The 24,153-nt window shown below is 42.4% G+C and overlaps 1 protein-coding gene across 1 annotated transcript in view; it reads left to right on the forward strand.

The window, feature by feature from the left end:
- Positions 1-24,153, forward strand: part of LOC147700821 (putative DBH-like monooxygenase protein 2) — a 151,174-nt gene that overhangs the window by 87,835 nt on the left and 39,186 nt on the right. The window contains exon 9 of the mRNA XM_086929740.1: positions 529-625. Coding sequence (XP_086785866.1) covers positions 529-625 — 97 coding nt within the window. The remainder of the gene's footprint in view (positions 1-528; positions 626-24,153) is intronic.

Here is a 24,153-nt window from a genome sequence, read left to right on the forward strand (position 1 = left end):
ACATAAACAGAAACAGCATAATGAGCCAGATGATGTCTAGTGTCCCATTAGTAATTCTAAGAAAGAGATTTGAGGCCAGAATGGATCGGTTTTCCTTTTGGAGTAAGAAATCGTGCTGTGTTGGTCTAAAGAAAGTACCAGAAAGTTCCTTAACAGCCAAGAAAATATCAGACAACATGCCCAAATATTCTGTTATTTTTTTAGTAAGACCTATGGTTTTGGAACATGCAGAATGAATCTGAGGCAAAGGGGTACCTCGAGTGTTTACACCTGATGGAAGAGGTACATAAATTCTAGACTCTTCAATGCTAAATTTTGTCCCTCTGACTTACAAAAATGTATTTCTTGCTTGAGGAAGCCTGACAACTGTTTTGAGCCTTGACTGTCTTGAACTTATTTTCTATTTTGGCTGAAGAGAGTTTAAGCTATCATACTTTCTAGATGAAGATAGGATTAAAACTTTCAGTCTTGTCACTTAAAGATTTTTATTCAGTGAGAACGATCTCAACAGCCTTTCTTTTGTCCAAGGGATGGAAAACAGATCGGATTTGTTGCCCGTGACATAGCCTATGATTTCAGCCTGCAGGAGACAAGATACCTGACTAACCTTACAACCATCAAAATGGTAAGGACACCAACCTAGAATATATGGACATTCATCTAGAATGAATCACTGTTGATCTATAGAGTGCTACTATATCTGAGAGAAGCTCCATTGAAGAATGTGTTGATACTTTTATTTATTTTTATTATGTACCACACATATTTTCCATGTTTGTTAATCCAGAATGTTGAATTATTATTACATAGGAAGAATTGTGCAATATCATTTCAAAATTGGACATATCTTTCCAGACAATATATTATATACTCACAATATAAAAAACACTACTCTCTCTGGCTATGGTAATTTATGAAGAATTATTCCACTAATAACGTTTTTAAGTTAATTTCTTTCAATGCTCACTAGAATAACCTATGTTTGTGTATGTAGCGACCACGTATTTTCTGAACTGATAAACGTTGAATAAATAAGCACCAATAATAACCTCCAAGAGTGACCCCTAGCCAAAGTGAACCAGCCTACAAGTTATTATTTATTATTATTACAATTTACATTATAAATAGTATTTTCTACTAGGGGTCTATTTGTACTAATATATGAATAATCTACATTATCTTCACATGATGAAACATTGATGGACAATGTGCAATAGGCTAGACCTGAATTATTTTCAAACAATTTCACTGCAGAACAATATATTACACATATTGTGATTTTAGTAAATTGATCAATAAGGTAATATCCAAAACCCTGGGAGCTTCATTGCATAGCAAAAATGTGTAAGTTTGCATTACTGCTGCAGATACCATGTGGATGATGGTCACAAGTGCTATTTCGAAGCCTAGATTCCTGGACAATCTGCATAAATGATCCCTATCTCTTGATAGATAACCGAGTGACCATTATATCAGTAGTTCTAGAGTATATTTTTTATGCATCTTCCACATGTTTACCCTTATTTGTCCTGGCCACCCTGCATTTATTTCCTAATATGTTGTTGTCACTTATAATTCAGCACAGCAACCATATGGTGATAGCATCACAGTGTATTTTCTGTCTATGCCACTAGTCCTCTGTCTCCCCTTACCTGTCCTCCCAGTTGTGCACCCTCTACTTGCAACCATGGCCATCATATGATGGTGGTCAGCAGATGAGTGTACATCCAAATAGGGTGGAAAGGGGAATAATCTAATCTTTAGTGAATGTCCTGCATCCCTATTTCTCTATGTAACACCATTAATGTTTGTTGATATTAGTTATTTTCACATTATGAATGAGAACAATTTAACTGTATAGGGAAAATGAAAAACTTACACCTCTGGTTGGCCTTATAAATAAAGAAACCATTAGCTAGTATTTAGTTGTATATTTGGTGTGCAATTTTACAATAGAAACATGATGCTAGGGTAAAAAAAATAACAAAATTTAAGTCTCATATGGGTTTAAAAAAAGTCTCAGATCACACTGGCAAGTGTTGCATGATCATAAGTGTGGACTGCTTTTTCAGATGATTTTTACTGAGACAGTAGCTTGTCTTATGATTGACTCCTTTCACCACTGATGACTAGGCTGTCCTGTCTGAAAACTGAGCAACATGTGCACTCCTTTAGTAGTTCACTAGGTAAATAGTAGTGCAAACATTTCAAGGCTTATAAGGGAGATTGGTTTGGGGTTAGAGACTCAGAACACAATTGCTCCCAAACACGTCCTGCAACTACAGAACATAGTGCACCCCAATGCTGTTATAACTGTCTGATTATGCTGCATGACTTTGAAACTGACAGCTGGCTCATTACCTTTGTGACTGCTGCAAAAATGGCTCAGGTTTTTAGGACACTATCTGATTGCGGCTGCTGATCACAGTTTTCTCTCCATCTGTCCTCCCTTCACGCAGATGCCCGTACATAGAGCAAAGTTGTTGTTTTTCATTTGTGGCCCTTCAAGCACTGGTCATAGGTCCAAACACAATCCTCTGTGCTAATGGTGCCAAACCTAGGATTCTTCAGAAGCAGATTCAGTTGGGGGCCTAGAAGTTTTCCTGCAGCTCGTGATTCAGGATTCTGAGTCATGGAAATGTTGGTGATGCTGTTGCAGGGATTCCGTTCCTACACAGAACTGTGCATAGAGACTTAGGACCTCAGTAAATTAGGGTGTACCAAAACTCACCTTAGTACCTAACATCCCCTACCAGACTAGCATCAGTGACTCATCGGTTCTTTGTCCTATGCAAAAACCCCAATTATTAGTCAACCCAGAACATGAAACTTAGGATACCTCAGGTTAGGTGAAAACAAGAACACTCTTTCGTTATACTATCATATCAGTCCAAAGTAAGGAGTAAATGAGACACGGAAAAATTTGAAATGTTTATTTCTAACAACGTGTTCTCATGAGCAGCATCTTTGTTAGTATAAGTAAACATATTATAAAAAGCAAGGTTGTCAGCATTGTTACTATTCCATAAAATACAAAGGAAGAAAACATGTTAAAATGCTAAAGGGAAACAGGTTATACATATACCTAGATTTCACCCTCCCTTGGTCACAAGTTATTTTATAACTATTAGAAGGTCTCACAGGTTTACATGGCGGACCCCATACCTCTGGTGATCAGAAGGAGTGGATCACATCATATTCTCCACAAGCTCTCAGCACAAAAATGTTCTCCAAGTGTGTCTATTCATGCCCACACAGTGCATTATTAAACGTGCAGAATCTCTAAGATGGCCACAGCTGCATACATGTTATGGCTAGAACGTGCGCTGATCAGTTAGAACAACAACCTCAGTGGCTAAGATAACCTTGACGGTAGCAACTCATAATGTGCAGACTAAACTATCGAAGCAGTCTAGAAATGCAGCAAAACAACTTTATTCTCATGTAAAGCAAAGCAACTATTGTTTCTCTAAACACCAGCGCAGAGTGTGTCGTGTGCTAAGCTGACCAGGCAAGGTGAAAATGGCGTATGAACTTTTAATAAGCCCATGCTAACTTAACACTATATCAATGTACGGGTCATCTCCACCACACCCTCCCTTGATCGGAGCACGTGACGTGACGTGAACAGACACTAATCATGAACTCAGAGTACAAGTTTCTGAGTCAGAGTCAAGTTCAAAAAGCCGTAATTTGAGATAAGGAGAATTCAACTTAGAAGATCGTTGAAAAAATTCAGTAAGAAATGCTAATGCAATATCAGAAACAAGTTCGAAACCACAAAAAAATAAAAACTTACACCGCCATATTCCTGACCCCAGTCGAGGAAAGAGCGAAGAAAAAAAATAATGTCTCACTCCAATAGCGTGTATGCGCAATACTTTGCAACAGCCTCCAATAGGAAGTCATTGTTCTCATCTGAAAACATTTCAGCCATCCAATTCATCAAAGGGAATGAATGTTCTTCAATCACCGGAGCCTCTTGCACCATCAGAGGCAACCTGGGGTGGGTCTATTTCAATATAACTGCTTGCCAAGCATTCATGTGCCTCCGTGAATACATTCCAATGCCGCAGGACTCCATGCATCGCTGCAAAGGCCATAATCCCTCCGCTAGAACAGAACATGTCGTGAGCAACTAAGGGGCTCATTAGGTGATCATAATCAGCATTGGGAGACACCATACCACAGAGACACAAATCCAGGGCCCTTTGGAAATCACAGCTCAGGCAATGAAAAACAGGCTGGACGCATGCAGAAAAGGAAAATTGAAGTGATAATCCATAAGCTGCACTTAATGTAGCCAAAGGCAGCATTCCATAAAAACTAAGCATTCGACTGCGCAGCAACTACAACCAGGCCTGGTTTTAGCGATCCACAGGAATTGCATCAATTTTTAAATAAAAATAGCAATAGGAGCACACCAGCAACCACTGCGAGAATTAAGGGATATCCCCCAAACAGGCTGGAGAAAATCGAATGTAAAAAGGCTGGAAAAACACCAAAAATAGTTTGAAAAGAAGTGACAAAGGCCACTACTGACCAGTTTAAAAAAAATTAGCCAGAACCGTAGTAGAGGAGGCATTGAAAGTAGTATGAATTTACTCCCCATAATGTAAGGGCATGTCTGTATTCAATAAGGCTTGCACTTCTGTTCGGGTGTTGGCCACGTGAAGGACAAATGTTTCATGAGCAGATGTAAGGGGGACTTCTTTTTGGGACAACAGAGCCCTGATTCGACTCAGCTTGTTGAACTCTGCCTCCAAGGTCAGAATCAACGGCCATATGGAAACATCCAGCTTCCCACGCGGGGGTGGAAACAGAACATTTTTACTACAGATTACCCTCTCACTGACGGTAACTATGTAAGTAATACCTCTAATTAAACCACAGCAATCTTCATTGTTTAACACTAAATAACTACAGTTCGCCAGTAATGTAAATGTTGGCTTGATAGCCGGTGTAGGTGTGCCTTTTGAAACACACGCCAGATTAGGCGCGTTTTCATTGCAAGAACCATGAATTTGGATATTTCTACATATTAGGGAACGGTCTGGAGAAACAGTGCAGTCCTCTCCATTCAGATAAACCTCTTTTCTTTCTCTCAGGCATCTGTATGTAAATGGGAGGGACCAAACTTCATGTAGATATGCGCTCCCCAAAGGTTCATAACAGCCATCATACAATTTTCAAATTTGAAAAGTGGAAAAGGGAGTGTAATTAACCCATGAATAAGCCACCCAGCAGAATTGTATTCCGCAACAGAAAAGGGCAAAGGTTCTAACTTTTTAATATGCAACATAGAAAATGTTGCATCCTTCATTGACATAAATTGTTGTTTTTCTGCCAAATTAAATGGGGCAAATAACGATCACGTATTCATGTAATCCCAAGGTACTCGCCCTGCCTTCAACGTTTGTAATGTCCAAGCAAACTGCATGATGGAACGCAATTGATTTTGACCATGAAACAAAACAGAAGCATCCTCTTGTACAATATCTACTACAGACAATACAATATTATCCAATGTGTAAATGCGGGAAGAAAGCATATTAATACTATTATCTATAACAGCAAGCAATTTTTCCAAATTAGCTTGATCTGTAGCTCGTAAACGCACAGCTGCTTCTACTTGCGAAACTTTCCAAATTTCATTGTAGATAGCATAAATACATCTCTTTGTTCTGCCAGTTGCAGGACCTTTCACAAAGTCATTCAGATCAACATCCTCCGTCAGTTTTGACAAATGCATCTTAACAGAAGCCAAAGTGGAGTGTTTGAGCCAATTCTGACACAACTTACCTACTGAGTAAGTAGTTACAGAATGGTCACTCAGGAATCTAGGATCCGTCCTCACTTGTGTATAACCAGGAGCTAGATCCATGAAACTACGTTGACAGGAATCAGCACTTTTGTGCCAAAGCAACCAACCAGTGGGATTAATGCTTGAAATATCAAATGTAGAATTCAGCAACAGTTTTTGTAAATCTCGGATAGACAATTCTGTAAAATTGTCCCATCCATGGTATTCTTCTAAATCAGGAAATGAAGGGGCATTCAATCTTTTAGGTGTAGCCAATCCCAAGCAAGTATTCTATGAAATAGTAGAATTCAAAAACAACATGTGGTTTGGGATGAGACATGCACGATGCAAAGCCTCTGTGCCTTGCACTTGCCACTTTTAGAACCCCAAACAGATTTAAGATCAATAGTATCTTTCCACAAGTCATAGCCCCCTATTGCCAATTGGTCAAGAAAGGACTTGGAATATAACAATTTGGTGTGAGTTAGTCTAACTTTGGAAGCGGAATTTTCGTGTATTCTAAAATAAAATGCATCTTGATTTGTCTGATTAAAATCTGTAAAATAGGAAAATCCTTTTAAAAGAGACTTCCAACTGCCTTCTATAGGGGCTGGGCAATGTTCCCACTGAGTAAAATTTACTATATTTCTTCTCATATTTGCTTTATGTAGGAAATGACTGCCAAAGTGCTGGTACCAATATAATTCACCATAATTAGCTGAATCTGAATATAAATCTTCAGCATCGAAGGCAGCATAATACTTTAAGTCTGAAAACAAAGCTTCATCAGCTTGTACATCCCAATCATCAGCACGTATATTTTGCTCAATTACATTACCCTTTGAAACACACAACACATTAGGGACGTTAACGACCTCTGTCGGGTCATGTTTTTGAAATTTGACAGCATCCCAAACTATACCATCTAGGACGGGCCAGGCAGTTTTATAAACATAGTCAAAGTCTCTTCTGGATCTGTGGATGTGGGACGAAGCGTGCAGGGCCAAAGTTCCATTAAGATGACGTGTCACAATTCTTTCTTCTACGTAGCATCCATTTACCAAACGAAAAAAAAATTCACAAGCCCCACGGACATAAACAAAAAAATTGAAAATAGGGCCGTCCAGATGTAAGTCCAAGGGGGTATCAAAAAGTTTTTGTTAAACCATTGGACAAAAACAGTAATCCTGGAAGGTGTCTTTGATGTGGAAGAGGCAGCGTCAAATGAAAATATGGACTCATTAGCTACTCAAGTCTGTAAGTCAGGCATTGATAATGTTGCGGGATATGCATAATCGGATTCATCAATAAGTGTATCTGAAATATCGGTTAGTAAAGGACTTGAAACAACATGCATCTCGATAGTAACTGAGGGCACTTCCCTAGGAGCTAGAACCAAAAGAGAATTTCTCTGTAGTGCCGGCATGGAAACTGCAGGCGCCATGCTAAGGAGTATCGGCCACTCTGTACCTTGACATTGTCAATTGAGATATACCTTTTTTCTTTACGACCTGTAAGGGGAGGAAATTTGACTGTTCTTGTGCCCTGCACGCCAAGTACAGGAACTGGAGCTTGATACAAGGGTCCAAATTCATTTTTGTTCTCGATTGTCTCTTGGACCAGTTGTCCAACTCGGGGTATCCAGCCAACTACCGGAATCTGAAACACAGCATCAGATGTGGAGGGCAAGTGTTCCTTTGCAAGACTGTCTCTGGTCTTTTGTAGATTCTGCAAAAAATGACAACGTTCATCTACGTCAAAGGGTACAGGGACCGCCATTGGGTCTAGACTGTCAAGGTACGGGACAAACATTTTGATACCAAAGAGCATTTCGTATGGGGTCCGCCCACAAAGAGACCTTCTAGGGAGATTATTAAGTGCATGCTGTACCCCACCAAGATGGGCTAGCCAGTTCCTGACAGTGCCTATAACTCGGGCTGTCAAAGACTGCTTTAAATCACGGTTCATTCGCTCCACTACAATTTTACCCTCAGTTCTGTACGGAGACGAAAACTTACCTTGGACCCCCAGGGAACTCCTGGCATCCTTGTAAGCCTTAGAGGCGAACGCTGGACCCTGGTCTAAATGGAAAGTAACAGAGGCAAAAAAATCCTACAAAGATGCGCAAGTCTCTTATGACAGTCCGTGAATCAGCGCTGCGTTGTGGCCACACCCATACAAAGCGTGTGCACGAGCCCACTGCAACTAAGAGAAAAAGGACCACAGTGATCCAAATAAACACAACCAAGTGGTCTATTCGAGATGTACAACTGTGTCTGGGGCGGACGCGCAGCAGTTGAAGGTTTAATCTGCTGACAAATGTCACATTGCAGGACATATTCTCGCGTCTGTTGATACAGTCCCCGCCACCAGAAATGTTTCTGTAACTGAGTAACAGTAGCCGAAATGCCTGCGTGAGCGGACGCAACACCTTCATGTGCTGCCGTAATCAGTTGGTGTCTGCGGTCTGCGTTGGGAATCAGTCTGTCACCAACGTCTGGAGTTTTCACAAAAGGCACATTTTCGGGACTTAAGTCATAAGAGTATTTAGAAGGGAATCCCTCGGCACATTTACTTCCATTCACAGTAGCGGCTATAGCAGCCAAGATATCATTATCGATTTTACTTTTTTTTTTATTGTTTTTATTGAGACCAAACATTAGACAATTCAGATTAACAATTTAAACAACAGATTTGGTTGTACAGAATTCATACAAAATAATATGTCAAATTAGTCAAATGATAACACTAATACATACTGATCAATTAAGACCGCGGAAAACACATCCAAAGCAAATGAGAAAAATATTAGTGCAGAAATACAGTCCAAGCAACACATTTTTCTTATCCAATTCATTCGGCCACAGGCGCCCAGACTCGGGTCGCAAGTTGCCGCTGTCTCCCCCCTTTACAAGAGAATGCAGAGAATTCTAAACGATGTATGGCTAACAATCTTGCCTGCCACTGTCCAAATGTGGGGCTTCCGGCGAGAGCCACTGAGATGTAATACATAGGCGAAACTGTGACATAACAATAAATATAAGAGCTGATTCATTAAAGGTGTTGCCACCAACTACTATATTACCTGCATCTACCCCAAATATCAATAGCGCCGGTGTTATTGTACATCGAATCTTAAGTGTAACATTAATAAAATACTCAATATCATCTAGACAGGCACGGAGCGATAAGCAAGAATAAAACATATGTATTACACCGGCTGCCAACAGCCCGCATCTTGGACATGTATTTCCTTTTGTGGCCCCCCATTTTGCAATCTTAGCAGGCGTATACTATAGGTCCAGCATAGACATGTTACTTTGGGTTTTAAGCGAACCAGATACTATAACCTGACTAGCAAGTTCTATCACCGAAGATAAATCAATACCAGCTACACCTAATTTCAATTCCCACTTGACGTTTTGAACTATCAAGTCATCCGGAAATGTTGATAAAATATAATGATACAGAATGCCAATTCTACTTCTCTTTTTTATCAACTCGAGGATAGGCACTTTCTCCAAAATACAAGAATTTGTCTTAGAGTATTTTTGTATGAAACTTTGAATATGTAAATACTTAAAGAAGTCACGTGAAGATAACTGAACTTTATCCCTTATTTCCCTATATGATAAAACAACACCATCCACAACCATATTGACCAGCCCATAGATACCTTTGTTTTGCCATATGTACATAACGTAATCCTGAAAGATGCTGGGAAATATTCGGGTAGCTTTAAAAGGCGTATATAGGTTCATATTTGGAATAGTTAATTTCCTCCTAATCTTTCGCCAGATAGTATATGCTGCTAACAAAATCTTGAAGTGGGTTCTCTTATAGTAACTAGGTTCAAGGACTTCAAGTAATATACCTTTTGCAGCTGACCCAAGCCCCATCTCGTAAATAGTGGGAGTGTTACATAAAGGTTTGCTAACTTTATCTCCGCATAGCAACACACCCATTACCTGCAGCATTGCAGCCTAATAATACATAGCAAGATTTGGAACCGCCGAGCCCCCTCGATCTCTGGGAAGGAACATACACTTAGCTGCTCTACGTGAGCGTCTATACCCCCACAACAATCTGTAACAAACTTTATCTGCCTTTAACAAGCTTGTTTGAGAAAAAAAAAGAAGAAGGGTCCTAAACAGATATAAAAACTTAGGTAAAATTTGCATTTTAATGACACTACATCGTCCATAGAGAGATAGATGCAGGCTATCTAATCTTTCAAGTTTGTTATTAACTTCATCTATAACCGGTAAGATGTTTAAATCAGGTATACTATCTACTACAGACGTTATATACACCCCTAGGTACAATGCATCAGGAACCACTGGGGCATCTGAAATAGCCATACCAGGTGTCAGAACCACCTGTCTCTTTAAGACATTGAGCTTGTAGCCCGACACTGCCCCAAAATGTCCTGCCAATTGCTTAAGTTCACTAAAAGCAGATGAAACTTCCGAAGTTATAACCACTATATCGTCTGCATACGCTAGCAGGCTGTTAGACATATTGCTGACTCTTTTAGGTTTTATTCGCTGATTAGCCAAGATCTTAGATAGGAAAGGGTCTATGTAAAGAGCAAATAAAAGGGGAGAACAAGGACACCCCTGTCGCATGCCCCTAGTGATAGGAAAACAACGAGTCTGCTGGCCGGAGTTACGAAGTTGTGCCCTTGGGGAATTATACATCGCACAGATTGACTGTATAAAGCCTTTTGGAAATCTCTTTCATTTCAAGACAGCCCACATGAAACCCCAGGAGACCCTGTCGAACGCCTTCTCAGCGTCCAACAGGATCAACCCGAGAGGCGAATTAGTGACTTGAGCCCAATCTAATAGTGCTATGGAGCGTCTAACATGGTCGGCAGTATCTCGGCCAGGTATAAATCCGTGCTGAAACACAAAGAACCAGTGGGGTAATCACCTGTGCAAGTCGGCCGGCCATTATTTTTGAGTATATTTCAGAATCACTATTGATTAGAGAAATAGGCAAAAATGATGATGGTAATAAGTCAGGTTTGCCTTTTTTTAAAACAAAACTATAGTCGTATTTTGCCAAGATTCTGGTACTATGCCCCTCTGGGCTGCTCTTAATACCTCCAATAAAACCTGACCAATTTCAGATAGAAACACCTTATAAAACTCCATTGGCACTGCATCTGGTCCACAGGCCTTTCCGTTAGCCAAAGATTTTACTGCAGTCTCGATCTCCTCCTATTGAATGGGTGTGGCCAGATGTTCAGCCTGTTCAGGAGAGATAATGGCAGTCTCAATATCTGCTAAGTAAGCTTCAGTAGCTCTGTCAGTATTAAGATGATCGGTATCTTCGCTGTATAAAGAAGAATAGAATCTTAAAAAGACATCATTGACCTTTTCCTGCGATTCATGTACTGCTCTAAATTAATCTTGCATGTTCACCACCTGACTCTGAATGCTACACTGGCAGAGTCTCTTAGCCAGAACCCTGCCAGAATTCTCCCCGAACTCAAACATTTCTGTGCGATGTTGTAAGAACTTTAACGCTAGATCCTGCCCAAGAGGCTCCAACAATGCAGCCCTGAGAATCGCTACCTTTTGTAGGCAAGGCGCTGTATCGTTTACACTCCTGATATTTAAAGCCAGTGTTATTTCTGCATCCCTAAACTCTCTAACGCTATTACGCATCCATTCTTGATCTGATTTCCACCTGTAAGAAGAGAAACTTTTAGTCTCCCCCCGTAACCCAGCTTACGTTGTATCCCAGACCACTTGATCTGAAGCCGATCCTCTATTGATATTCAGAAACTGGACTACCGATTTTTTAATATGTGAGCGATACCCCACATCAAATAAAAGTTTCCTATCAAAAGTCCAATCTCTTGGTGGTTTTCTAACTCGAGGCCAAGGACATTCAGCGATCAATGGATTGTGGTCTGATAAAAGTCGTGGTAAACAAAAAATAGTGCTAACAGCTGCCACCTGTTTAGACAAAAAAATAAAATCTATCCTGACGTTTTTATTATGAGGTATAGAATAGAACGTAGAGCCATATTCTGTACTCTTCTGCACATACCATAAATCTGTAAGACCATGCTCCCGAAGAAAAGCCTGGAGGGCTTTAAAAACTTTTGGTTTTCTCCCCACATAGTTACTACCATTCGTAAAATCCACATCGCTTGGCATATTAATATTCATATCTCCGCAAAAGAGTAAGGGACTAGACCATGCTGCCAGCTCGACATCGCGATATTCAAACACTTCAGGATCATCTACATTCGATCCATACACATTGCAGATTGTTAGTAGTTTCCCACCAATGCACAATTCCACTATAGCCCACCCACCCATATTATCAGCCAATGCCCTTTTACAATTACACAACCCGCCCCTTGCATATATAGCAACCCCTCTAATCATAAATGTCTGTTTAGAACAGGCTAATACCTCAAAACCAGGGATCTTCAAACATTTCCGCTTCCCCCAAGGAATATGTGTCTCCTGTATACAAAGTATATCTACATGGATAAAGTCAACAATTTTATGAAAAAGAGCCCGCTTTTTAGCGTCAGAGGGGGCCACAGATATTCCAAGTACTGATAACTATTTTATCCTGCCGCATCTAAGCACTGAAAAAAGAAAAACCCAGATGAGATTCCCTCAGCCAATATATGGATAATTTGTACAACCAATTCTGCAAAATAGGTCTCATTTGTTTTTACTAACACACTCTCCCCTCCGCACCCCCTCACCCCACACCACCCCTTCCAACTCCCACCCCCCTCCTCCCACACCCCCACCGCCACCCAAAAAAAAGCTTAAGGACGTTGTCCTCAGTGATGTTGAGATGCAACAGCCGTTCCCCACCCCATCAAATTCCCTACCCGACAAATATGGTACTCTCTAACTCAGTTTCTCGGATATAATTAGCTTCTAAATACAAATATCAGTTCTTAATCAGAAATCCCTAAAATCTATAAGAGATAATAATAATAAAGAGGTTACTCTTTCTATGTATATAAACAGATACAATTAACATCATTGTCTCCAAGGGACCAGAACTTAACCAAGCAAATGAACTATTCCCCTTTGTTTATACATTAAGCCAGCCAACCGATATTTTTGTATGAAGAGAGATACACTCAATGCCATTTAACCAAAAAATAAAGCATTAACACTACCCACGAGCCCCAGATTCATAGAAACTCAATACCAATTACAGATTATAAGTTCAGATTGTCAGAGCAACAGAGCTAAAGAAGTCATCTTCTCCACTTAGTGGACGTTAACAGTAAGCATCAATTTAACCCTCCTTTATTTTTCAGGTCAGACAGGTAGTCCTGTGCCAGCCGACTAGATGTGAAATACCTCGTTTGCCCATTGAAAACAACCTTTAATTTGGAAGGGTTGAACAAAAATACCTGGGATCCATTTTGGTCTCATTACGATGAGTCATAATAGTCTTATAGATGAGACCGAGTGTAATTACCTCCTCTTCCAGCTCTTCATCCAAATTAATCTGACCGAATGGCTGTACTTGATCACACTGTAATGTCTCACTAACATCCTTCAACTTCCTCACTGTATCCTGAGTCTGAAATTGTTCCGGGTCTTCTTCATAATCTGGAAGGTCCCCCCCAGTCGCCGAGGTTGCTAGCACTATCCAATTTTTTCTCTTTATCAGACAGAGTTGTTAAGTCTGACATAGAGTAAAATTTCCCTTCAGCCTCAAATTCAAGATCTTTATCTAAAGCTAATTTTGAGCTAGTCTGGGAAACCACATCTTAGACCCCCATTACAGGGGTGATTACCTCTGCCTGAATCTGACTCATGTCTATCTCGGAATTGTTCGCTTCACTTCCATCTCCAACTGACACTGCAGCGTTTCTGACGATAGACTCATTAGTAAGCGCAGTATTCAGTTCTAAAATTTCTTGCCTGGTTCCCTGCCTTTTATCAAAAATTGCTGCAACTGAGACTGTTTTTTGTTTAGTCGGTGTCGCTTGAGACTGGTGGGCTGCTGAGTCTCTGTAATTAGTTTGTAAGTCTCCTAAGGCTCCTTGCCCACCTCGTGCTTGTGACTGTAAAGAGGGCTGTGCTTTTGCGCCTAGAACGTTAGTCTTTCCAACTGCACCAGCATCTATAGCCACCTGGGTCGAGCGACTATCTACCTCAGGAACATTAGGCTTAGAAGCAGCCCCTCTCTTTTTAGCTCCATTGCCATTTCCCTCAACAGGCACGCTCCTTGTGGGGGTCCCAACCGGTGTTTCAGTCACACCTCCGCCTTTATTCTTCACATTTCCCCTTCCCTTCGGTGCCATCGCAACTACTATAAGACAGGATCACTATTGAATTTGAATTTGAATCTTTATATATTGCTGAAGATATTATTTTAGAAATAAAGCCTGCAATAGCCTTGAAAAGACAAATTTCCCACTCTCACCTTGTTTTAGCAGTATTTAGCAGTGTTTCAATGTATCACCTCAGGCGTTTTCCAGCCCCCGAAATCGATTCAGTCACTCAACTGTAGCCCCGGGGTTGAAACAAGGTAGCAACAGAGTTTCTCCTTTTTCACCAAACTAAATCCTTTCGTCTACTTCAGCAGCCAAACCCAAGCTTCATTATCATGGTCGGAAGCCGCTTGTCAGTTTCAGCGTGGCGTGCAGAGTGCCCTAGCCCAACCCGGAATAGGCGTCGGGGCGGGACCAGAGCAGGCGTGGGCATGGAGCGTTTGCTCGGTCGGGTACTCGAGCAGCCAAACAGCCGCTGATGCCGCTGAAAATCCGCTGGAAAGTGTCCCGGTCTGGCTCAGAAAATCACCGACTGTACCACCGAAGAACTCCGTCAATCCGGGGTCGGAAGGTAGGGAAAATCACCGCAGGCAGGGAATTTGAACGAGGACACGGCGCAGCACCTCACACGGCCAGAATCGTGGCCGCTATCTTGCCCTTCGATTCGATTTTACTTTTGGAATGTGTAACTTCTGCAACCATATATGTCGATACTGCTGATTTAACGGCCTCATCGGCTAAGCTGTTGCCAACAGCGTGTACTCCTATGCACTGATGACCAAGAGGCAGAACTATATACACAAGTGGCAGTTGCTCTTTAAGTTCAGCCAGCCGGACCGAGATCATTTTATGTTTTATTGTGCTACCTTTGGAGTCTCAATATTCATTCTGACCCCAAAAATGAAGATTGTCATTGTACGACTGTACACAGTAATAAGAATCAGTTACGATAAGAGTAGTCACACTAGGATCTGCCTACTTCAATGCAAGCAAAAGAGCTTGTAGCTCTACCAATTGGGCGGTACAGTCCCCCAATGTCTGTGAATGCACAACATCGGACTTGAACTCTCCATTCACCATGGTATCTACCACAATCGCGCAGGCAGAGACATAAGAGTGCTTAGATCCATGCGCAATTTGCTCTGAACCGTCAGTGTAAATGATACAATGGAACTCTTCCAATGGGCGCATTGTCAAGGGAGCAGGATGAACAAACTCATACTGTAATTATTCCTGTGACTGCAAGGAAGCATCAAAGATAAAAGTGACATCCGGAGACGTCAATGATGTGGCCCATTGTATCCATCATGGGTGCAAAGCTGTACACTGGCTCTCGGTACTGCCTCCAAGGCATGATACGGGGTAACAACCAACATGCGTTTTTGCTGCGACAGTGCGCGTTCCTTGAGAATCGCCATTTGCACTGAAAAGCGCAATTCAGTCGAAGTGTACAAGTGTGACTTGTAAGCAATAGGAACTGTGTCACCTTCATTAAAGGTAAGGTACGTGAAACCCACCCCCGCCCGGCACGATTCTAATCACCAGGTTAGTGTGGTTATCACGTGTAAGTAAGAATGTTGATTCTAGAAGGTCAGCCTGCAAAGCTTGCAAAAGGGCTGAATGTTCCGGCAGCCAGCACGATTTGGTAAAAGTTGGTTGTATCAAAGCATACAGCGGCTTGATACGCTGAGCATAATCGGGAATGTAAGTACGCCCGAAATTCAGAAATCCCAGCAGAGACTGTAGTTTTTTCAGTGTTGTCGGAGCGTGCAATTGTGCACATTTCTCCAAGAAGTGCGGGGCTAAGCCTCTACCCTCATTATAGAGTTCGTAACCCGAAAACAACACTGTAAACTCTGCAATGTGAATGAATGAATCTTTCTTTATTCGGTTTTACAAAATATAAAACCATAAAAGCAGGATTACAAACAGTAAAAGCATATTATCACATAATACACAATCATTACAATTTAGAAACTAATCATTACAATTTAAAACTGGGCTTTCCGCACTGGTATAGTCAATTGGTGTCAAGGGAATAGATAGCAAATTATCAAATTCATAGAATAAAAAAAATTATTTACAGATTTGTTCTATGTTTGAAAATACATTTAAAAAAGTTGAAGACGTGATAGCAAATGCATTTAGACTCTAAAAACTGCAGTCACAACATAGCTGGATGAGTGTGCCTGATACCCCAGAGTTTTAGCAAAGGTAATAGCCAAAGTTTCCGATGGTCACGATAAAATTTACAGAACAGGACTGTGTGTTTGGTCGTCTGCTATGACGTTTCATCGCAGGGGCAGGGCATAAGAATTGTCTCCCAGCTGTTTCTCATTGGGAAAGCTACTAATCAATGGAAAAGATTTAGTCTGAATCTGGTCAGAACAAGAAGTTCAAATACTATGAGATCATGTGTTAAATAGGGCTGAATTTGCAGGGTAGTCTGGACCGCCATTACATGTAGGGCAGAAGCTTTTGTGGCTTCACTGGCAAGCCTTAAGCCTTCTAAGTGGCTCAGTGCCTTGCTTTCAGATCCTTCTTCGAAATCTCACAGATCTTCTCAGGTTTTGTATAATAAGACTCTAGACCTAAATCAGTTAGAAAATTTCTCACATAAAGGAGCCATCTAATTGTCAGTGAATAATCTAGTGCCATACAATCTGCCAGGATTTCCTTACTTAATAGATTCTTTTCAGGAATTCCAAATACGTCGCCAAAGTAAAAGTGGTTGAATTTTTGCTAGTTCCCCTAAATATAGGATCCCCAGTTCCATATGACATGCAAAAGTGGAAATTCCTTGGCGTGCCGCTAAAAGAAATCTTAAAAAAGTATTTTCTGCCACCTGCAGGGCACTGATGTTTACATGCCCCCACAGTCCAGCCCCATACAGGGCTATTGCCTGACATTTAGCACTGTAGATTTTTAGGAGTTCTACAGGGGATTTTTTGCCCAGTTTTTGTGAGAAGTTTATGAGGGCGGCAGTAGCTCTCATAAGGAGATGTTTTCTTGCCTCGACTGCTACTTTCCAATTTAGTTTCTCATCTATTATGATACCCAGGTAGGGATAATGGGCAGTAACTTCAAGTTTTTGGTTACTGAGAAAAATATCTTTGACCCATTTTTTCCCTGTGCCTGCTGTCATTATGTACGTCTTCTTTATATTTATATGCAGATCAGGGCTCCCCATGAAATCAGCGTACCTATCCAAGGCCCTCTGAAATTTACGCGGGGTACGAGCCAGTTTCACGGCGTCGTCTGAATAGAGCAGAGCGGGGATCGGACGCTTTCGTGCTTGAGGAAGATCCTGGCCCCCTCTCAACATCACCGCCTCCAAACAGTTTGTATACATTGAGAACAGAAAGGGGGCCAGGACACAACCTTGCCGAACTCCACGCTCTACTCCAAACAATGCAGATAGTTCGCCCTTTGTACCGAAGCGTACCTTCGCAGTGGCCTTGGAATATAGCTCCCTCTACGAGGGGATCATCTACTCCTTTTTGTAACAGGACAGACCAGAGCTTTGCATGGCAGACACAATCAAAAGCAGCGGACAAGTCTATGTAGACCATGTATAACTTGCCCTGTTTTGCTTGAGTGTATTTCCCCAGGATCATTGATAGATTCAGGCCCTGTTCCGTTGTACCAAATCCCTCCCGGAAACCGAATTGGAGGTTGGAAAGGACCCCCCCAGCCTCAGCCCACTGCTGGAGTTGCTCAAACAAGACTCTACCCACTACCTTGCCCATCGAGTCCAGCAGTGAAATAGGGTGGTAACAGGATACCTCCTGCCGATCTCGTTTTTTAAATATTGGAACCATGATAGACTTGGTCCAGGAATCCAACAAACCCTTCACTGTTACAGCCATACAAACCCTAGTCAATATTGGTGCCCACAAATCTGTATTATACTTAAAAAGATGCACGGGGACCCCATCTGGTCCCGAAGCTTTCCCATTTTTGCTAGCTTTTAAAGCCAGGAGTACCTCTGAAATATCGAATTCTAAAGGGATAGGGTAAACTGCAGGAAATGCTAAATCTATCCCTGTTGCTACTGGGTTCTTCTGGAATATTTTAGAAAAGTGGGACACCCAAACTGATTCCTCGATTGCAACTTCTATTTTAGGAAGATTGTCATCAATAAAAAATGGAGATTTCACCACTCTCCATAAGGCCGCACTGTTTTTCTCTAGGGCACTTTTGTGAAGTTGATCCCACAGGGCTTGTTTTAGTTCGCCCTTTCTCTTCTTCCGCGCAATAGTATACTCTTTCCTGAGCCTACTAATTGCCTGTGGGTCTCCAGTGGTTTTATTCAGTGCAAGTTTTAGTTTAGTATGTGCCGCCGTACAGCTATGATTAAACCATCCAGCCTTTTTGGGTTGGTCTGCTTTAGGCTTTGCTGTCAGTAATTCCTTTATTTTTACTAGGATTATGGCAAAATTAATTAAAACTTATTTCTCTGTAGCTGCTAAGTCTAGGCATCTCATTATATATGGATAAGCTACTCTAATCAGCTTTTCTGTGATTTGGCCTGGGTGTATCTTCTCCCATCTTAGAGTGTACCCATTTATCCTATCTATATGTAGGCTATTCTGACTTAGTGCATTTGCTATAGTTTGTGGGAAGAATATAAATACTCTACATGAAGTTCTAACCTGAGGGCAGAATGATCACTTAATGTGTTATCTAGCACCTCAAAGTGCCTCACTCTATTAGCCAGGGCGTTCGATATTAAAACATAATCGACTGTAGTTTTGTGTCCCCTCCCTAAATATGTTGGTAGGAGCTGATCTAAATTTGGTGCCAAGTTATTAACTATTAAGAAGCCTAAAGCTGACAGGACTTTGTTCATGTGAGACCCCAACTTAGAGTGGATAAAATTAACAAGGGGGCTATTGTGTTTGTCCACCAACCCGCAGATGATATTACTACTGCGTGGGCAGGGTTGCAGATTAAAATCCCCCCCATACATTATTCACACTTCCTTTTTCTCCATGAACTTGTATAAGCTGGGAGAGTTTATCATGAAGATTGGTCACAACCCTCAAGACCTGTCCTTCCTCTAAATTGTTATAGAAGTTAAGCAAGAGGATGGTCTACTTATTACTGAAAGAGAGACAAAGGAGCTGGGAATTAACATCCAGTTCGACTACAGTTACTTTCACTTCTTGAATTATGTTTGCTATGAAGATGGTCAGTCCTCCCTTGGGCCTGACCATGCTTCCCGCTAGCGCTGAGGAAAAATAGGTTCTATATCCTAGAAGATGGAGTTCAGTCGTAGACCATGTCTCCTGGAGGCAGATAATGTTATATGTCTCCAGAAAAGCTCATAGCACTGCCGTCTTCAACCTTAGGGTGAAGGCCCGCAATATTCCAAAAAATAACATTTAGAACTTGGGAGTCCTTTGTTAGGGTGCCACCCACTGGGGGTATGTGGTCTAGTTTCTTCTGTTGGCCCCTCAAGGGGACTTCAGTCAATTGTGGTCAATCGACCATCTCTAGACAGCTATATCTATTCATCGTTGGAATGCTGCTCCATCCATCCCTATAGGATGCCTCTCTAGCATAATTCCTGTCAGGGATGCCTCCCCACTCCTCTCTAATATGATTCCTGGCAAAATTGCCTCCCCACTCCTCTATGTCTCCACCCCAATGACGAAGGCCCACTGTGTGCCACGTTCCCTCATAAAACGGACCATTACAATTTCTGGGGGGGTAAAAGAAAGAGAGACGTTTTGTTTCTATACCATTGTTTATTCCAGCCTGTCCCCATGAGCAAATGTGGTAAACTGTTCGGGGATCTTCAAAATGAATGAGGACACAATCTCCCTGAATCGATTTCCTGCCATGCCCCACCCAAGGGGCCCTGCGAACCATGAGGATCTTGATTGACCTGGTGGGCGGTAATGGTCGGTTCATGTTGAGCCAATGTTGAACCTTGTTTTTTAATGACCAACTGGGTTCTGCGGCCGGATCAACAAATTCTGGGACACCGGTCATCACAACCACAAATGGGCTAGCCTCAGGGGGCAAGTTAACGGCAAATCTGCCATCAGGAGGTCCCCTGTCCCAATCTCTATTTGGATTTAAAACAGGGGTCTTAGGAACATTATTTTTATGTTCCTGATTAATCTGTGGGGTTGAGTTTAAAGACTTCCCCACGGTTTTCCTTTCTATTACTGTAGGGGGTTTTGTTTTTACTGCTGTTCCTGGAAGTGCTATTTTTTTGGTTTGTTGAACAGTTGGTATATTAGTGGTTTGCTTATTTTCCCCGGTCTTTTGAACTCCGTGATTTGAGGGATTTCTTTGTGAGGGCTGTTAGTTCAATTAGCTGTTTTTCAATTTGCAGCAATCTAGCTTCTACTGGGATAAAAGAAAGTTGGAATAATTCCCCCATTTTTTTAAGAGTTGGGTATTGACCTCATTTACATCATTACCCCCTGATGGAGTAACCAGTCAGTCTAGGCTAATAGGTCCTTGGGACACCTGTGGGACTTGTTTTGGAAACGCCGTATGCCTATCTTGATCCCCTCTCCGTGTGGTATGATCTAGCTTCTCAGCTCTATTTTTAGGTGTCTCACGTGTTTGATTGACCTTAGATGTTTTTGAATTTTCCTTTTTTTTCCGTACTGCGCCCTCCCTCCTACCTCTCAGCTGTCTTGTTTCTTCTGGTGTGGTTTGAATGGCTAGTTCAAAAGTGTTTTCCAAGTCCAAAATTAGTTGTAAATCGTAAAACAATTGTGAGGCCGATAAATCAGCTATGGTTGGTAGGCTATGGATGTCGGCGCGGACTTCCAACAGTCCAGTGTCCCTAGCCCGCTCAGGTGTTCTAGCGGTTGCTAGCTGGCCCATGGAAGATCTTTTTGCTAGAGCTAGGTCTTGAGACACTCTACGTTCCATGATGGAAATACCTTGGTCTATAAAGGAGTTTGCCCTAATAATAAAACTATCCAAGGGGCCTATAGGTTGAGCCTCTCCTGCAGCTGTTTTACTTCTGCTTCCCCGTGTCGACATAGTAAAAGCCTTAACATGACATATAGTCCCAAACCAGATAAATAATACAACTTGGAATTAATCTGTACAGAAAAAAAAACAAATACAGTGTACATACAGTTTTGAGTCAGATTCAGGGTAATTGGAGTTAGAGAGGGGGCACGGTCCGGTCTCTCACGGTCTATAACGGGCTAGAACGGGCCCGCCCTTGGCCCAGGCTTCGCCCGGCGTCCACTCACGCACGTCCCGCATGCGCGTAAGCTTCTCAACCTAAGTAGGAGGGGCTAAGGGCGGGGCGGGAAGAGGACTGGGGTGCGGCCGATGTCAGAGGCGCTGTGTAACCTGGTCCTCGCAGTCCTGCGGGTGTAAACGGCAAGTGCCCACAGTCGGCAAAGTTCGGCAAAGTTCTCTGGTAGCTGGCAGTGCCCCACAGATAAATGCGTCCCAATAGCGTAAGTTCAATGCCTTGAGCGGACCCCGCAAAGCGGGGGCCGCAAGGCGCTATATGGAGCTGAGGGCGGGGCGGGAAGAGGACCCAGGTGTGGCCGGTGTCAGAGGAGCTGTGCAACCTGGTCCTTGCAGTCCCGCGGGTATAAACAGCAAGTGCCCACACTCAGCAAAGTTCTCCGGTAGCTGGCAGCGTCCCACAGATAAAAACAGCAGAGTCCCAACAGCGTAAGTTAAACGCATCGAGCGGCAAAATGTGTGACTTTGCAAAGTTGAATTTATAGCCAAAGTCCGCAAAACAGCCAATTATGTGGTCCACTCTGCTCAGATGCTGGTATAGCTCGTAGTCAGTGAGATACATATCATCAACATACGAACATGCATCTGGGTTCATTGTTTCCAACAAGGACACAATACGGGCAGCAAACACACCAGGGCAATTTGTAACCCATAGCTAGGCACTTACATTTAAGCTGCTTGCCACCAGTGATGAAACTCGTCCATTGAGAACGCAATTCAGACAAGTTGTGGGCAAAAAACCATTGGATATGTCAAGTGTATTTTTAAAACATTTACGCACAAGACTATCAACTAAGGCCGAGCCTTGAGTATTCTGTACTGCACAGGTACGACAATGTGAGTGTAAATGCCAGTAATCCAATACCAAACAATATGAACTGTCAGGCTTGGTCAAAGTAAAAAGCAGGTTATTCATCGGAGACACACAAGTTTCTATAACTCCCTGATATTCCAATATTTCAAGTATTACTGACACGGCAGCTTTCGCTTCTCGTCGCATGGGGTATTGAGGTTGTGGTTGTGGCATTGACCGCAAGGGAATCTCATGGTGGGGTGACAATTTATCCCAACCACAGTGAGTACAGTACAGAGCAGGCGCTAGAGCCTTAGCCCACTCATCTGCCAAATTCTGCGCATGCTCCTTTGGGACTGTGTTTGCGAAACGAGGGAGGATTACCTCTTGGAGCAGCGAGGACAAAAGGTGGGGGCCAGTCTTCCTCCGCCAACAAGATATCATAAGTAGGTGTTAAGTCATGCCAAAATACCCCTCTTATAGTATGTTGTATGTCACCTGCTATGTTAATAACAATCTCAAAAAGCCGTTCAGGGGGTCCTACTCTAGTGTCAGCTGTCTCAACAACAACAAACTGTTCAGTCGCTGTCACCTTCAGTAGTGGACGCAGGCTCTCTCGAATTATGGTAATCTCTGCTGCGCTGTCCAACAACGTCAGGGCCCATGTTAGATTCGGAAGCTGCGTTCTCACTATCTGTGGCATATCTCGCTGTTAAAGCAGCGACTTTCTTTTTCTGAAACTGGGATCTTCTCGGTGTAGAATCGTCCTGCTTGCCTTTCCCATCTTTCGGGCAAGGCTGGTCGCGATTCTGCGGGCCACCATGTCCTCTGCCGCCGCCTCCACCACCAATCAATGAGGCCGATGTGTCCTGTAAAGAACAAGGAGAACGTTGATCAGCAATCTGAAATCGATCAGGCGACTTTATCGTAGTGTGGTCGCGCAAATCATATACGCGCTCAGTGGGCGCAGGCACAGGTGACCCAGGGCGTGACTCCTGTTTCTTTTGCTGTTGCTTCCCCTGTTTTTTGTTTTTAGTCCAATTCTGTTTTTGAGAATTAGGCCGTTCTGAATTATCAGACTTAGCAGCATGCGTTTGCTTCATTTCTTTAGTAGAAAAAGGTTTGACACCCAAACTGTTAAGGCCCACGGTCTTTTAAGCCGCCGTAATAATTGTCGGCAACTGGATGGGTTTGTCGGCGTCGGGAACAGCCTGCAAAGCATTCACCACTTGAAAGCTTACCACATCTCCCTTGACATTTGCAAGGACTAGATCGGAAACTGCATCAAATGAACCGCAGAGCCTCATTCCCAATTCCACTGCAGCCTAAGGTCCATGTTCCTATTGAACATGTTTAATGACCGTTGGCAAGACAGTCATTGACGGTGTGCTGAAACACCTCGTATACACTGCCGCAAAGATTTTTCTCCAAGATTCACAGTCACCAGCTTCTGGTACCAACTCCTTACACAAACATATTGTAAGAATCCTGTGTTTCTCCACAGGAGACGTATTTGGAAACACAGCTTCCAGCTGGTCAAACTTTTCAGCAAGCCAGAAAGGCATATCATCCTTATCCAGGGGACACTTGCCCATTACTGCATTGACCCTCACGGGATTGAACTTTAAACCATTAAACCAAACTCGGTGCTGCCAAGCATTAATTGGAACTTCCTGCGTCCTATACGGAGTACACTCCGTAGGCACAGGTGTGGGAGTATATGTATGAAACACATTAGAAGTAGCATCTACTGCAGGAAAAGTAACCCAAGAGTAAAAGATCTCAAACGGGTAAGCTACCTCTGCACTCACCACCATAATTCCTGCCATGCCTTCCAAAGGGACGTTATAATTTTGCAAATGATTGTGCACCGCAATGCGACTATGCTGCGGTATATCTACAGCGTCCGCCATTACAACACAGAAAGGTCTGGTTCTAGACCAGACTGTGTAGCACAACTGGGTAGTAGTTCGAATAGGAAACCGTTTTGATAGATTCAAACTTTAAAAGACCTATATAATTATGGGTAGGTTTATCCCA

Source organism: Lissotriton vulgaris, chromosome 7 (genome assembly GCF_964263255.1).
Source record: "Lissotriton vulgaris chromosome 7, aLisVul1.2, whole genome shotgun sequence".
Classification (NCBI taxonomy): domain Eukaryota; kingdom Metazoa; phylum Chordata; class Amphibia; order Caudata; family Salamandridae; genus Lissotriton; species Lissotriton vulgaris.